General features: G+C 47.6%; 2 protein-coding genes across 2 annotated transcripts; one reads left to right on the top strand and one right to left on the bottom strand.

Annotated features, from left to right (window-relative positions):
- Nucleotides 1-11: 11 nt before the first annotated feature.
- LOC123048421 (uncharacterized) lies at nt 12-8,134 on the bottom strand. Its single transcript, XM_044471524.1, has 2 exons — nt 7,591-8,134; nt 12-344 (listed from the first exon to the last, which is right to left on the bottom strand). Exons 1-2 carry the CDS (start codon nt 7,999-8,001, stop codon nt 186-188), a joined length of 570 nt encoding a protein of 189 aa, XP_044327459.1. The 5' UTR covers nt 8,002-8,134; the 3' UTR covers nt 12-185.
- A 4,936-nt stretch (nt 8,135-13,070) lies between these two features.
- Nucleotides 13,071-16,693, top strand: LOC123048420 (receptor-like protein 15). The gene is made up of 3 exons (XM_044471523.1): nt 13,071-14,247; nt 14,294-14,440; nt 14,524-16,693. Exons 1-3 carry the CDS (start codon nt 13,845-13,847, stop codon nt 16,599-16,601), a joined length of 2,628 nt encoding a protein of 875 aa, XP_044327458.1. The 5' UTR covers nt 13,071-13,844; the 3' UTR covers nt 16,602-16,693.
- Nucleotides 16,694-17,171: the final 478 nt, after the last annotated feature.

Genomic DNA, 17,171 nt, shown 5'->3' with positions numbered 1-17,171 from the left:
CCGGCCTCTGCATCAGAGTGATGCATACGGCCATCTTATTAACAAAAGAAAAGGTTCCAACAAGGTTCCATAGTCTCCGACTGAAAAGTAATAAAAAGACAGCTCACACAGAGCAAAAGAGGCTGGACACACAGACTAGCCAAGATAAGACGCCACAACCGGCTGGCTAAATATAGATAGGTAAACTAATTGCCTATCCTATTACATGACCGCCATCCAAACCGGTTGAAGATATCCCGAGCTACCATCTCCCAGCGGATAGATCCAGTAACCAAATGCTCCCTGGCCACCATCGGAGTGAGTAGCGACCATGAACGGATCATGGCCGTGGCTCGGAAAATAACCTGCAAAAAATGAATACGTGATGTTCTGTTAAAAACCAAATCATTTCTGCAAGTCCAGATAGTCCACAACAAAGCGCAAACTCCAACACGAATATGTCTCGCTAATTCAGGCTCAACCCCAGTGAGCCATGTCCCAAATAACGTAGTGACAGAATTTGGTGGAGTAATATTAAAAACAATGTGAACCGTCCGCCAAAGTACTCTGGCAAGCGGGCAATCAAAAAAGAGATGCTTGATCGTCTCGTCCCGATCACATAAGCTACACCTTGTAGGTCCTGTCCAATTACGCTTCATCAAGTTATCCTTGGTTAAAATAACCTGTTTATGGACAAACCACATAAACACTTTTATTTTCAAAGGAATTTTGACAGCCCAAACATGCTTGGAGGTAGGAATGGAGCTCGAATTAATCACATCAATATACATTGATTTAACCGTGAAAAATCCAGACCTAGTCAGTTTCCAGCGCAATTCATCGGGTTGTTGAGAAAGATGGACATCCATTAGTCTCCGAACTAGACGGAGCCAATCTTCCCAACGATTGCCCACTAACGACCGTCTGAACTGAATATTAAGGGGGTTGGATTGAAACACCGTAGCAACGAACACCTCACGTCGTTGAACAATACGATATAAAGACGGATATTGAATGGCCAAGGGTGTCTCACCGAGCCAAGTATCCTCCCAGAATCGTGTACTAGCGCCGTTGCCAATAATAACCTTTGTCCTATTAAACATAGATTGTTTGACTTTCATCAGGCCTTTCCAGAACGGCGAGTCATTTGGCCTGACTGTGACCTGAGACAAGGACTTTGTCTGTAGGTACTTGCTGCGAAGGATTTGGGCCCACATGGCATCAGTCTCAAAAGAAAGCTTCCACAGCCACTTGCTAAGAAGGCATCTGTTCTTGACTTCAAGATTCTCAATACCAAGACCCCCTTGGTCTTTCGGTCTACAGATGATATCCCATTTTGCAAGTCTGTATTTTCTTTTTAGATCATCACCTTGCCAAAAGAAACGCGATCGATAAAAGTCCAGTCTTTTCCTAACACCAACTGGGACTTGAAAGAACGATAAGAGAAACATAGGCATACTCGTGAGCACCGAATTAATCAAAATTAATCGGCCTCCATATGACATGAGCTTGCCCTTCCAGCAACTCAGTTTCTTCTCGAACCGGTCTTCAATGCACTTTCATTCTCTATTGGTCAGCTTTCTATGGTGGATTGGAATACCTAGGTAAGAGAAAGGTAAATCCCCCAAATCGCACCCAAACAATTGCCGGTAAGCTTCCTGTTCGTCTTTGGCTCTACCAAAGCAGAACAGCTCGCTCTTATGAAAGTTAATCTTTAACCCAGTCAATTGTTCGAAAAGGCATAACACCAGCTTCATATTTCTCGCCTTGGCCAGGTCATGCTCCACAAAGATGATTGTATCATCAGCGTACTGAAGGATGGATACACCTCCATCAACCAGATGAGGTACCAAGGCACCCACTTGACCATTCTCCTTAGCCCTTCCTATCAAGATGGCTAACATATCAACCACAATGTTAAACAAGATAGGGGACATCGGATCTCCTTGTCATAGGCCTTTATGTGTCTGGAAGTAATGACCAATATCGTCATTCACTTTAATTCCCACACTCCCTTTCTGCGTAAATGATTCAACCTGGCGTCGCCAGGCTTCATCAAAACCTTTCATACGCAATGCCTGTTGGAGAAAGGGCCATTTAACCTTATCATACGCTTTCTCGAAATCCACCTTAAAAATGACACCATCTAACTTCTTGGAATGGATTTCATGGAGTGTTTCATGAAGGACGACCACCCCTTCAAGGATGTTGCGATCCGGCATGAAAGCGGTTTGGGAGTGCTGCACCACAGAATGCGCAATCTGTGTGAGCCTATTAGTCCCGACCTTGGTGAAGATTTTAAAACTAACATTGAGAAGGCAGATCGGCCTGAACTGCTCAATTTTCACAGCATCCGTCTTCTTCGGAAGCAGTGTGATAGTTCCAAAGTTCAAGTGAAATAACTGAAGCTGTCCAGAGAACAGATCATGAAACATAGGTAGCAAATCCCCCTTAATAATATGCCAGCACTTTTTGTAGAACTCCACCGGAAATCCATCTGGTCCGGGAGCCTTATTATTTTTCAACTGTGCTATAGCATCAAACACCTCCTTCTCCGAAAATGGGGCAACCAGAATATCATTTTTAGCTGCCGAGAGTTGACGCACATCCTCAGTTCTGGACTCATCGAGAGATACACAATTATCCTCCGGAGGGCCAAACAACTGCCTATAATACTCGGTTATATATGTTTTTAGGTTATCCTGTCCTAAAATAGTGCCCTCATCTTGCTCAAGTTGGAAAATTCTCTTCTTTCTGTGCTTACCATTAGCAATCAGATGAAAGAATTGAGTATTCGCGTCCCCTTGGACCACTTTGCGAACCTTAGCCCGCAAAGCCCACTTCAATTCTTCTTCGCGGAGAAGTTCTTTCAACCTCTTCTCTGCGTCAGTTTTAACCTGGAGCTCAGCAGGCATCAAAATCGTTGATTCAGCCTTAACATCCAGATTCTGTATAAGAGAGAGGAGTCTGTCCTTCTCAACCTTATATACCCCACTAAGGTGCTTAGCCCAGCCCCGTAAGAAGCTTCTCAAACTCCTAATCTTATTTTGCCAACGCTCGACCGCAGTCCTACCACCTACACCCTTCGCCCATTCCCTAGCGATCAGGTCTAGGAATCCTTCGCGTTCGAACCAGGCCATCTTAAAAGAAAAGGTGTTTTTGTTTCCCACGTGGTTCGGCTCCCCTGAGTCAACGAACAGGGGTGTGTGGTCGGAAAAACCCCGTGAAAGAGCTTGAACCGTCACAAGCGGGAACTTCTGTTCCCACTCCACACTCGCAAGAACGCGATCAAGCTTTTCGTAAGTCGGGTTGGGCAGAGAGTTAGCCCAAGTAAACTTTCTACCAGAAAGTTCTATCTCTCTCCTCCTAATGATGTTGAACATGAACGACCATCTGCCGTCAAAATTATCATTATTCTTCTCCTCTCTCCTCCTAATGATGTTGAAGTCACCCCCAACTAAGATTGGAAGCTGCTCGGACCCACAAATCCGAACAAGATCCGCCAAAAATTCCGGTTTAAGCTCGGGTTGTGCGGCACCATAAACCGCCACCAACGCCCAGTTAAAACCATCAACCTTAGACCTGACTCGAAACTTAACGGCGAAGTCACCCATCACTACACTCCGAACTTCAAGCGAATCGCATCTCACACCCAGCAAGATACCACCCGATCTTCCTCGCGGAGGGAGGCAATGCCAATCAAAATCAACACCACCCGCAAGAGAGGAAAGGAACTGGGGCGCAAAGTTGTCTCTACCAGTTTCCGATAGAGCAATAAAATCTAAACGATGCTCCAGAGAAGCCTCAGCAAGAAACCTTCTTTTAGCCAAGTCTTTCAGACCTCTGCCATTCCAAAAGATTCCTTTCATCACTCATCATGAAATTTTTTAGTAGTCCGAATCCTAGCACTCCGACGAACTGCAGAATCGGGATAGATTTTCCGTTTCCACTTACGCTTGGGTTTACTTGGTCCTGACTCCCGATCCTCATAACCGGGCTCATTGGAACAAAAAACTGCATTCTCTATGGGCATATCATCGTCCTCAGACTCATGATTGGATGGTGCTAGATCCACACACATATTATCGAGCACTCTAACCCCTAATGCATCAATCTCATTGTCATTCATTAGTTTAACCGCGGCAATATTACGAATAGTTTCTAAGGCACGCTCCGCCTCCAAATCTAACAAATCATTCACCGACTTGGAAACCTCACTATATGAATCCCCGAGTGAAACTCCCAATTGGTTTGCATTATTATAATCTCCTCATTAGAAAAATGCAATAACGAGTTAGATATGTTGACGGACGTACCAGCAGAGATAGCAGCGTCCTGAAGCTTGGCGGCCCTCATAGCACACAGCTGCTGCATATCATCCATCTCCGGAAGCTCGTGGACTCGCTCACTGAACCGTCTCCCCGTCGAGACAGGGTCTGGGATCCCGCCAAAAGCAACGACCTCCTCCCTGGTAAAGCCTCGCGCTGAGTCCCTCAGAGGATCAACCGAGGATACCAGAGGAGGTGGCTGCGGGCTCCCAAACCCCGCCGGGGGATCCACGTCCACGGGGATGGACGGATAGGAGAAGGCGAGGGCCGCCTGCCCATGCCCTCCTCCCACCCCCCCTGCCGACGCAGAGGGAAGAACCGTCGGCGAAGGAGTGGCGGTCCTCCTGACCGCCGGAGAAGAAGGGAGAGCCAGGGCCACCTGCCTCGCCCCCCCCCCCAGCGCAGCAGCAGGCTCGGGTGGCACCGCCCCAACCGGGGAGGCAAGAGCCGAGGCCGCCTGCCTCGGGCTCCCTCCCCCGGCGCTGGGCGACCCCACCTGAATCGGCGTCCCCACAGGGGGGAAGGATGGGTCCGCCTGACCCATGCAACCCTCCCCACAACCGACCAACACCGGCGTCGCCGGTGTCACCGGTGCCAGACTAAGAGAAGGAGAGACCGGAGCCACCTGCCCCCGACTCCCCTCCCCAAATCGAACCACCAAGTCAGTCGACGCCTGTCGGCCCGAGACCACTGAGATGGTAGGAGAGGTCGGCCCCACCTGAGACTCCACCTCCCAAACCCCTCCCACGGGCGTCCCCAACAACCCATCCTCCATAGGACTAGCCACAACATCAAGCTCCAACGGCGGAAGCATACACTCAAAACTATCATCAGACTCCACCCTGTCGCTCCAGAGCCTGGGAGGAGCAGATGCTGGCTCGAAGGATCCAAACCGTAGCGTAGTCATGGGTACCGCCGGATCCGAGGGAGACTCCACTCCAGGACCATCACCTGGCAACTGAGCATCCTGACTCGACCCCTTGGTCTTGTCACGACCCGCCTCATCATGCGGGTTCCCACGAGCACCGGCATCATCATCCCCCTCGTGCATATCCATAGCATCATCGGAAACCACCTCGGCAAACAGCTCGGAATCCTCAAACTCGATCTCAAGAGGAAACACCTCTCCCCCATAGAACCAGTTGACCCTATCTGGGACAAAATCGATGTCCAAAACACCCACTAAGAGCCGGGCCACCCCATGTGAGCGGGTGAAAGCCATGTCCACATCCTCAGTCTTACCAACCATCATACCCAAACTCGCCACAACGCGAGCATTTGTCAGAGCCTCAGATGGGGCCCCTGAAAACCGCAGCCACATCTGAGTGAGCGGTTTGCCCTTAGGTTCCACCTTTTTCCACTCGTGAAACTCTAGGATACACTTAGTACCCGGCACCTTACACAACCCAAAACTCAGCAGCTTCTGCAAATCTTCCACCGAGGGGAAATCAACCCTAAACACATCGTCCTCAATCTGGACGAGCTCCCACTGAAAATCACCTGGAACCAGTTCCTGGAGTCGCTGCACAATTTGAGCCTCAGAAATCACTTCGCAGGTAGCTTTCACAAGTCCAGTTGTAAAACTTTGAGTCTCAACTCGAATCTCCCTCGCCACCGGAGACTCAAAGAACGTGAGCTCGGCACATTACACTCCGTACATCGTGAGAGCAGGAGCCTGGTCACGCAAAACCGGGCAATCCCCCATAATATGAGCAGTCTTACCACACGTGTTACAGAGTTCCGCCATGCACTCAGCAATAAAGTGGCCCTTCTCACCACGGCGATAGCACAACATCTTTTCTTTCTTACGCGCCCATTTGGACGCCCTTTCAGACTCAGCCCTGTACCCTACCTCCGCAGCAACTCCAGATGCAGGAACCTCCACGTTGGCTAGAGCCGTCACAACATCCAAAGCCTGGCTAGGCAACTCAGTCGACCGAACGGGATCAACAGCCATATCCGAAGCCTGATGGTCATCCACAACCGGTGGCGGGGGCGGCTTGCGAGCCCGACCACGTCCACCACCACGGCCACCACGATGGCCACGGAATCCACCTCTCTGCCGGTTGTTCGGGCCAGTAACCCCTTCGACAAAACCGCCCGCCGGACCCAGGAATGGTCTTTCGGCAGAACCATCACTCTGCCAAGCGTATCCGCGTCCTCCACCCATAGACGACGAACCACGGTGCTGGCCTTTCCCGTAAGCATCAACACCATCATCCCCCCACTGTCCTCTGGGCGGCCCAGTTGATCCACCGTCCCCCACGTCAGTCCTTGACTGCAATGGGCCCGAACGCTTTTGCGCCGGTCTCGCGACATAGTGTGGCGGTGGCGCGGCACGAGGCACAGTCGGCGCGACCCCCTGCCCCACGGAAGCCGGCGCCGGAGGTCTTGGGGGAGGGGCACCTCTCCCCGCTACTGCAGTGACTGGCTTGGAGGGCCTCACTCCACCGCATCCTGCATGCGGTAAAGATCCAGGCTGCACCGCCGGGCGCTGAAGCGGCGGTCGGGCACCATCGCCACCGCCCCGACTCGCGGCGGCAAGACTCGCCGGACTTGGCGGACGGATGCTCCCACCCCTGCCCGCGACAACAGGAACCGGAGCAGGCGGGCGGACGGGAACACCACCACCGCGGCCGATGGGCGAAGTAGCCCCAGCCGGTGCAGCGCCCCGGGCCGCCGCCGGCACTCCACGATGAGCTCCACCGGCACCAACCAGCGGCACCACTCCGGCACGGGCAGACCCGGCCGGCTCCGCCGAACCCTTCCCCGGGGGCCCCTGACCCGCCATGGGAGACAGCGGAGGAATACGCCGGGCGCGGCCTCCACGATCTGCGAGACGATGAGGAACCCGACGACGAACCCTACGGCGCGCGACGGGACTAGATGGAACAGACAAATCGATGCATGCCTCTCGCACGTAACCAATCGTCTCGTCCAAAACGCCCACAAGAATTGGCCCAACAGCGATCTCTTCGGACTAGGCCTCATACCCAGCCGAAGGCGGCCCACTCTCCTTCTGTGTCCCTGCAGCGACGCAGAGGGCAGTCGACGGCGCTGGCCCACTCGCAGGCCCGCACACACACGTCGCGGCCTCAGCCAGCCCATCTGGGCCAATCAACCGATTCAAACGCGCGATCCGCGCCTCCCGGATCACGGCATGACTGGTGGCCGCCGGTGCCGGCGCCTGCGCCGCCGATGGCCGCCGCTTCTTCTTCCTCTTAACGAACTTCCAAGAATCCTCGGTAAAAAAATCGGACAAAGTAGGTTTTGGAAGACTAACCTTAGGTAGAGGACCCTTCCAAGGTCGGATCGCCGTCGTCGCCGTACGCCGGTGAACTACCCGCCTGACGATCTCGATCTTGTCCTCCGCCCGTAGTCCCATCCTCGCCGGATCATCGGAGGGGATAGCCCGATATACGAGCAGAGCCACCTCGTCCTCCGGGTACCCAAGCCGAAAGGCCTCGCAAATGACGTCGGAAGGAGAAGGAGACGGAACGCCCGACGGCCCGACAAGCAGGTCGCCGTCGTCGTCGTCCGAGTCCCCGGCGCCTTCATCGGCTAGCGCCCAGAACCGGCCGCCCACCCGCCTCCTCCCGCTGGAAAGGGCAACGCCGGCAATCCCCGGAGAAGATCCCGGAGTCGCCCCGCCTGTCGCCCCACCCTTCTTCATGCTCTCATTTGCCAAACTCATGGCTCATGCCCCGCCTGTCGCCTAGGTCTTCTTGTGCCTTCGTTTGAAATAGATGAGATGAAATTTTGAGCAATAGCTAGGGACCTAGGGCTTCCAATGATAGTAAGAGTTGTCCTGATTATTCTCTGTTGTTGTGGGTGTACACCAAAACTGGTCGTAATCTGACCAACTTGTTAGAATTTAGAAATTTGAAATATACTACTCCATGACAGTGTTATGATGGCCATTTGATTCATTGGAACATATAATATTGTGTGCAGTTACACACACACACACACACACACACACACACACAAGAGAATTGGCCTATGCCTATATGCAGATTAGGTATGCGTGTAACTTAATTCCTACTGTTCTTGTCTCTGCATGTTCCTTACAAAAAGGATCAAACTCAGGGTTCTGCAACTCAAACGGCAATAAGAAAACAGTAGTCATAAATGGTTGACCGAGAGGAAGTATAGTGCTACAACAAGGCATTGTTTTACTACAGTATCAATCATGTCTAATATTTCAAATCAAAATCTGGTATAGCATCTAGTTGTAAGAAAGAGAAATTTTGCTGTGAATAGTACCCTGGAGAGAGGAATGATGAAGGTACTATCCACGGCAGAGTTTCTCCTTTTTGTTACTCTTTACATGTGTTGTGTTTTGAGTTTGATTTTTGTAGCATGCTAATTATATTAAAATCTTAGAAGAATTATATTTTTAATCACTTCTCGATAGTGCTATCACGCGACCAGCATTGTAGCACTAGAACTTCTTTCATGGTTGACCTATTATAATCGAGTAGGTCAATTATACTCTTATTATGTAGTTAGTCACCCTTTAGTGTCAATGATGCCTTTGCTAGTAACTCGTCAGGGTAGTATGTCTCCTTTTTACGCCACAAGTGTTAGTTCTGTGTATAATTTGCAAGTATTTCAACATTATGACTTTGCATCAAAAATTATGGAGTGGACGGAAGTAGAGTTCTTTCTTCTCTCATAAATGGGCCAGCCAGACACCCCAACAAGTCCCTAGTTAGAACTGTTGAGCATTTGTTAAATGACTGGTTATAAAAGACACTTTCCTCTACTGTTTCGCGACTTAGTTATAGGAGGGTACTATGTCAAATAAGCTGGTCATTTCTGACTTGATCTTGTTGATTTGTGCAGGCCAGTCTCTGCCGTCAGTATCAGCATTGGGACACCAACAGACATTGTTAGGTCCACAGTTCCTGTTTACCCCTGATTTCACCGGGATGGGGCTGATTTTGGAGACCGCCGAAAGCATGATGCTCCTGCTTTGTGTAGCTAGGAAGAAGATGGGAAGGAGATGTTTGTACAAGAACACATTTTCGTGGGGTATGTACAAGAACAATCTGAATTGATTTTTTCTGACCAACACCCGCCCCATAAGAAAATGTTGATTTCATTGGTTATCATGAGTTAGTATTTTTATTGTTGTAATAGGGCCATGGTGATTAGAGTGCCCGGCTGTAATGGCATTCTGCTATATTCTGTGTATTTTTTAGTTTTTTGGATGAATCACAGTGTCCATTGCAGTTTTGCTTGTGTATGAGGCACTTCTCCTTGTGTCATTTGTTTTATTTTAGTGAAATACAAACTATGAAATGGAAACAAGTGGGTCTGCAATACGAGGGCGTTCAAGTTGTACTGACTGTAGCTTTTGATAAGAACATATGTTTCTGGACCAAGTTGATTATCTTGATTTTTGAGTGTTTATAGCATGGACCTCTAGTTCTGTTGTATCACTGTTTTCTGAAGTGTCAGTGCAAACAACAGATTGGGCCTATAAAAATACCCCTAGCCTTGTTATCATGTTGCCCACTGTATAGGAGTTGAAAGATGCTCAATCTTGTTTATATACTGCACACTCTATTTTCTTGCCTTGGTATATTATTGCAAACCCAACAAACGGGGAATTCTGACTTCCTATTTCTCGAATATAATCCCAGTATAAATTTTCTGTTACATACCTTTGAATTCCGAACCTGCAGATATGTACCTTTGAACTCTGAACCTGTAGCTATTTGAGATTGATAACACTTGTTTTTTCATGAATGTTACTTAGTGGATCGTATAATATATTTTTTGAACACAAGCTGAAAGTAGGTACGCAGGGTATGCTTGAGCTGATCCTTGATATGTGATTCAGATATATAATAGCGGCTAGTCCAAGCTAACAGTGGATTATTTGAGTTTGTGTGGCATTTCTCCTTCTCGGATCAGTATTTGTTTTACTTGAAAACAAAATATAAATTTGGAATACGTCCGTCTAGGATATGAAGGCATTTGATTTGTAATATTGTAGCTATTTTGAAGAAAAAAAAGCTATAGTTCTGAACCAAATTCGTTATTTAGATTTCTTGGCACAAAATATATTATATTGACAAACGTTTTTTTTTTCTAAAAAAAGGAGGATGCACCCCCGGCCTCTGCATCTGGACGATGCATACGGCCACTTTATTAATTATTAAGCACAAAAGACCTTACAAAGTAGTACATCAGTAAGCCTGAAGCCACCATCTAGGCAACATCTGTCGCTACTCCTACCCCCTTGATGCAGTGGTGCCGAATGTCCGAGCCTAATACCAAACAGACATCGCACCAAATCCTAACATCTAATGCCGGATGCCCCATCCTAGCCACATACCGGGACTGGGTCACACGCCGGTCCGGCGCACTCACCAAGGCTGCCGCCGCCTTCTTCCACCGGTCCATCTCCAGAGCAGGTACTGACGCACAGACCTTGCCAGGCCTGCCGTCGACGTCACCATGGCGCCAGACAGCTCGACCACCCTGCGCTCGTCCATCCAGCCGCATCCGTCGTCGATATGCAGCTGCACCATGCCGTCACCACTCCAGAGCAGGTACTGACAAACGTTGTTAGACACTTTTCTTTTTAGTTCATCTGATATGTTGATGCTTGAGGGTGAGAAAACAAAAGGATGCTATCCTGAACCTCCTCTGCTTTCTCTGAAACAGGATTGCCATGTGAGGGACAAGGATATCTGGCAGCTTTTTGATGGTCGGTGACATAGGCGCCGGCAAGGAAGAGAAGAGAGCTGCATTTACTTGCTTGCAGTTCCAGTAACTATTTTTGTTATAACTTTTAGAGTAATGTATTAATTAGGATGCTATGTAACCGGAGCATTTACCCCTATCCTATGTATCATGACAACTGTTTGTGACCGAGGTCTGTGTTTCGTGAAGACTCCGTTTGTATGTTTATTCGTGATATTGTTTGATCCGCTTGGGTTGCAGTGTTGTGTTTGCTCTACTGGCGATGTATAGTATTTATGGAATTGGTCTTGTTGTTCACCATTGCTGAAAATCTGTTTCAGTTAGCGATACTTTGTAAGAGTGGATTTATAGCGGACGAGCCATAGGCGAGTCGGTATCCTGGTCATCCGTTTGGGCCTTGGGATCTGCATCTCGTCCGCGATACGCCTAGGATATTGTGTGCGGCCCATCGCCCCTTCTGTTGCCTGGGCCAAATCGCGGCCCATGACTTATGTTCGAAACAGCACAGGCAACAGAATCATGCCCTAGGGACGGTGCACAGCTAGGCGTGGAGGCGGCGGCGGGCAAGGTGTGCTCTGAAGCCACCAGTGGCTGGACACGCAGGTCAGTGTGCTGATGCTCTGCCACAATTCTTCTTTGGAGTGCCGTGCGAAGTTAGATCTGAATAATGTTTAGGTTGCTAGGGGACAGAAGAGTTGATTCAGATTTCTGCAGCGATTCATGGTATGTTATGCACATATTTGTTCTATTTTCGGTAGTGTGCTAGCTTTATGGTGTAAATTGGGTTGTCGGAGTAGATAACTTTTCTTTTCTTGGGCCAATGGAACATTTCTAGCTTAGACTTTGGGGGTTTGTGATGTTGGGTTCAGAATAGCCGTATTTATTTGACGAGTTCGCTAGAGTGGAAGCCACAGGATTTTTTTTATTCGTACGTGATAAATTTGGAGTAAAACTTTTGCGGATGGTTGAGTGGGGCAATTGAAATAAAACTTTCGAGGATTGTTTAGAGGCAAGTTGGTAACCATATTTGTTTGATGAGTTTTCATCCGGTGCAAGTCAAGGGAGGATTGTTTTTCATTCTGTGAAACACTCTGCCCTGTGAGCTATAGGCAATTGGAAATGCCATGTTAATGTTTTTCATTCGGTTTTAAGAACCTCTGCAAGATATATTCAGTTTGGACCGGGTGTGCGGGGTTAATTCAATGCAAATGCACTTTAATTCATGCAGCTCCCACCAATACATTTTTATACTATTTACTAGTGCAATCACTAGGATAGACAGGTTTACATGTTTTGGAAGGCACCAGCAGCACAATGCTGATGGAAATTCAGAGAGGAAATTTTCACTCTACATGCACAAACACTTGTACACTAATGCTGCAATGGACACTGCCACTAAAATGTTCTTCAGATAGCACCATCTTTGGCTGCCAGGGAGATAAGGTGCAGGAACAGGTGGAGCTTGTAGCTGGCTACCTTGCCGTTCTGGCACAGTCTTCCTCATAGAACACCTCGCCGACCGATAAGAAATAAACCTCGACGTCATCTGGCAGGGAGAAGGTGCTGCGCCTTGCTCGGTGTTTCTTCTCCGCAGAAGAAGAGAGAGACCTGGCGGTCAGTGTGGTGGGTGGAGGGAGATGACAACACGAGAGGGGTGATGTGAGAGCATAGCAAATTCTTAGAGGTGACAGCCTGACAGGACGGCGGAAAGTGAACCAATGCGCGCCGCAGGTTATGATAATTGACGCACCGCATGCGTCACTTGTCGCAATATGAGAAGGTGAGAATGGTCTTTGGAAAAAGCGCCTTTTTTTAATGTATGTAAAGAGCACTCCTTAATTAATTAGTTAGTGATTTTGAGATATAGATCCCGCGCCTCATGCCGCCTGTTTATACGCGTTTTTTTTTTTTAGACAAGCCCGTTTATACACGTGCCAGGGTAGACCCGTGATGGGCCGACCACGCGTTCTCACGGGCTGGCCCGTGGCCCATCTGACGGGTGTGCAAGCACACCGGAGCACTGTTGGCCGCAACAGACCAGGCAGGACCTCCCCTCTTCTGCCGGTCACGCCTTCGGTCCAGCATCCGGGGTGGACGGTCGCCGCTGCCATGGCCGGACCTCGAGCACCAGCTGCTCCACGGCGACTGCCGCCCTCGCCCTCTCTCTCCAGTGCCCGGCCTCATCGTCTCTCGCGGCGGGTGGTCACGGCGCCACATCAGGAGGCCATTCTGATTCTGCTGGTCGCTAGCGCCGGGGAATTCATGGCGGTCGACTGAAGCTTCTGAAGAAAGTCCACAGCGGACTGAGTAAGAGGGGGCTTGCTTAGCAGGTATGCCACTTCCACCTCTCTATCACCACCTTGCTAAGATCGTTATTACCGTGCTGTCTGAATTATTTTGTACACACAGTAAGTTAGCCACGCTCATGCATTCAGCACCTAGTATATCCTACTGACGAAGAAACCTTCACATTAGCAACTTTTCTTTTCATGACTGACAACCCAGAGCGTTCAATTCCAAAATAGCGCGTTTCTGACCCTATTGGCTGGCATCCATGGTCCATGTTTTGTCATCAATTTGATGTCTATGGCTACCCACCAAAGGAGACTTGAACAAAATGTTACTCGGTGAGTCAACACAGTGCCCTTGGCCACAGGTAAAGTTGCTGTCCAAGCATACCTCCTACCATGGACCACAACTTTGTTTACCAAGCAAGTGTATTGTATTTCGTATAGCAGGTGTATAAAGGAGCAGAGAGCTTGCTCTCAAGCCCACACCCTAGAACACAAAGATATAGTAGAAGCTTTTCTCCTTCAAATGGGCCGCTTCTTGCCATGGGGATGCTTGCTCCTGGTCCTGTGCGTAGTTCACTCCATGCTTCCGAGTTCTTCAGGCTGCTTCATGGAGGAAAGGGCGGCCCTCATGGATATTAGCTCTTGGTTCATGAGCGCACACTCCGAGGTTCCCACTTCGTGGGGACACGGTGATGACTGCTGCTCGTGGAAAAAGATCACTTGCGACAACATCACACGACGAATATTGCGTCTCGATCTTTCCTATCTCTACCAGGAAATCCCTACCCGTAATAGTGATGGTTCCATGTCAATCAAATTTACGGAAGTTGCATGCTGGAACCTCAACTTGACAATCTTTTCTTCTTTCCGGGAGCTTCAGCTGCTAGATTTCTCGGCAAATTTCGCTTGCTTACAAAATTTCGACGGTATGTGACTTCCGTAAATCTTATTCTGAATCGAGCAATTCCTCAGGTCTACAAGGATTGAGCAAGCTCAAGTATCTCAACCTCAGTGACAACAGTTTCATAGGGAATATCCCAGAATCTCTCAGCAACTTGGTTTCTCTGGAGGCCATAAATCTCAAGGAAAATAACATGAGTGGGGCTCTTCAGAATATAGGTACTGAAACGAATAGATTGAACATCCCTTTTCAGTTTGGTGCAATTAAATTTTACTTGCTATAAATAATGTATACATGGCAGGTTTAGAAAATCTCCAGAACCTGCGAGAATTGCATTTGGGATCCAATCGATTGAATGGTAGCCTCCCAGCATCCTTATTTGCCCTTCCATGCCTTGAGTACCTGGATCTTTCAGAAAACCTTTTTGAAGGACATATACCTATAAACTCATCTTGGAATTGTTCCTCGTTGCTTCAAACTATCCGGTTATCCGGAAACAAGCTAAGTGGTAAATTTGATTTCTTCTGGCTAAGAAACTGTGCCGAGCTCAAACAGATAGATCTGTCAAGAAATACTGATTTGGTTGTTCTAGCGAAAATGCATGGTTGGGCACCTAAATTTAAATTGAGAACACTAATGCTTTCTTCGTGTAACCTTGATAAGAGCATGATTACAGAGCCACATTTCCTACGCACACAGCATCATCTGCAGTTTCTTGATTTGTCCAACAATAATTTGCCTGGAAGCATGCCCAATTTTCTGTTCACAAATGAAGCGGCACTAGTTTACCTGGATCTTTCAAACAACTTCTTAGTTGGATCATTATACCCCATTTGGCAAAACCAAACTAATCTTCAACTAGTGAACGTATCTCTGAACCATATTGAAGGACAGCTGCCAGCCAATATCAGTTCCATGTTTCCCGAACTGTGGATTCTCGATGTTTCTCATAATAATATATCTGGAGTTGTGCCATCTTCATTGTGCAACATTGGCAGCATTGGACTTATGGATCTGTCAAATAATAAATTTACAGGAGAGGTACCATCTTGCTTGTTCACTGATTGTTCTGCTTTGAATGTATTGAAGCTTTCAAACAATAACCTCGGGGGTGTAATACTCAATGGGGTTAGTAACCTGTCAGTTGCGGCAGAAATATACCTAGACAACAACAAATTTGAAGGGGCTCTACCTAGAAATCTGTCTGGTAATGTCCAAATCATGGATTTACATGATAACCATATGTCAGGAGCACTGGACATTTCATTATGGAATCTTACTTCACTGGCAGCTTTGAGCCTAGCTAGAAATAGTTTAACCGGTGACATTCATCCAGAAATTTGTGAATTAACAAGTCTTCAGATGTTAGATCTATCGGATAACTATTTTCTAGGGCTTATACCACACTGCAGCAGTACATTACCACTCCGGTTTCTGAATATATCTGGGAATTCACTGTCAGGCTCTCCAAATGCATTTTTCAACAGCTCCTTCATTACAGCTTTGGATCTAAGCCGGAATCAGTTCGCAGGCAACCTTGACTGGATACGATATCTTTCTGAAATCAGTCTACTGTTGTTAGGAAGAAATAAGTTTGAGGGACAGATCTCATCAAATCTCTGTCGTCTCCAATACTTGAGTATAATTGACATCTCTCATAACAAACTCTCGGGTTATGTACCACGGTGTATTGGTGGCATCCCATTTGTTGAAGCTTATACATTTTACTGGCCCAGTATCAACCATAACTCTTTTGGAGGGAACTTTGGTGTGTTCGATGATATGGGCTTCTTATATAACAGTGATTACGAACTCCAAGGCTTCACATTTACCACTAAAGGGAACCCATACACATACGGACAGAACTTCTTCATGTCGATGTCTGGCATTGACTTATCTGCAAACATGCTGTCAGGAGAGATTCCGATGGAGATGGGGAATTTGAGCCACATCAAGTCTCTCAACTTGTCGAACAATTTCTTTACTGGCTCTATCCCTGCAACCTTCGCAAACTTGAGCGAGATTGAGAGCTTAGACCTATCAGAAAACAGGCTGAGCGGATCAGTGCCATGGCAGTTAACTCGGCTATCATCCCTAGAGGTGTTTTCTGTGGCATACAACAATTTATCGGGGTGTCTACCAGCCAGCGGTCAGTTCAGCACATTCGATATGGACAGTTACAAAGGGAACAACAACCTTAGATCATGCACTTCAAGTTCAGGTCCCATGGCACCAAATGGTGTTGCAAGAAGTGTGGCTGATGATTCTGACCCGATCCTTTACGTGGTCGGTGCCATTTCATTCGTCTTGGCATTTTGGGCCACTGTCGCATTCGTATTTTGCCATGCATTTGGACGGCGTGTTGTACTCAAACTGTAATAGGTAAAGAGACGGAGGGCTAGCAAATACTGGTGAATGGCGACGATTTACACAGCAGAAATATTTGTAAACTATGCTTTAATAATCTGCTTTCCTGGTCTGTTGTAAACTATGCTATCATTTGTTGCTTTATGGAAGCTTTGTCTCAGCAGATATATTTCCAATTTGTTCTTGTGTATGAATGTGAGTAAGCCTGTTGAAAATATGAACTTGAAAAGAGACTGGGGTGCTGAGGAGGTAAGAAGATGCTGCCCTCTGGGGTAGAATGGTGCTTAAGGGTGTGTTTGGTAGCATTCTCAACCTAGAAAAGAACTTGCATTTGTTGTTGTCTGATAGCGGTGTTGAGACATGCTGAGTTGACACTTTGTTTGGTAGCATGTATCTGTTTACACATGCTGAACAATTGTGAATTCCCAAAATAAATAAAATGGTGAACAAAATTTTAAAAATGTGAACAAAAATATTGAATATTTTCTAATTTTAATCATTTTGGAATTCTGAACATTTTCTGAAACTTTCAATAAATTTTGAGAAATTCTGGTTTTTTAAATATATATTTTTTGAAAATCT

Source organism: Triticum aestivum, chromosome 2D (assembly GCF_018294505.1).
Source record: "Triticum aestivum cultivar Chinese Spring chromosome 2D, IWGSC CS RefSeq v2.1, whole genome shotgun sequence".
Lineage (NCBI taxonomy): Eukaryota > Viridiplantae > Streptophyta > Magnoliopsida > Poales > Poaceae > Triticum > Triticum aestivum.
This window is presented reverse-complemented; position numbering and strand designations above follow the sequence as displayed.

Coding starts and splice junctions, on each gene's coding strand:
- LOC123048420 (XM_044471523.1), top strand. CDS start 13,845: ATGGGCCGCTTCTTGCCATGGGGATGCTTGCTCCTGGTCCTGTGCGTA. Junction 14,248..14,293: donor TTGCTTACAAAATTTCGACG/GTATGTGACTTC, acceptor GCAATTCCTCAG/GTCTACAAGGATTGAGCAAG. Junction 14,441..14,523: donor TGGGGCTCTTCAGAATATAG/GTACTGAAACGA, acceptor TATACATGGCAG/GTTTAGAAAATCTCCAGAAC.
- LOC123048421 (XM_044471524.1), bottom strand. CDS start 8,001: ATGAGTTTGGCAAATGAGAGCATGAAGAAGGGTGGGGCGACAGGCGGG. Junction 345..7,590: donor GGAAGGGTCCTCTACCTAAG/GTTAGTCTTCCA, acceptor CATTTTTTGCAG/GTTATTTTCCGAGCCACGGC.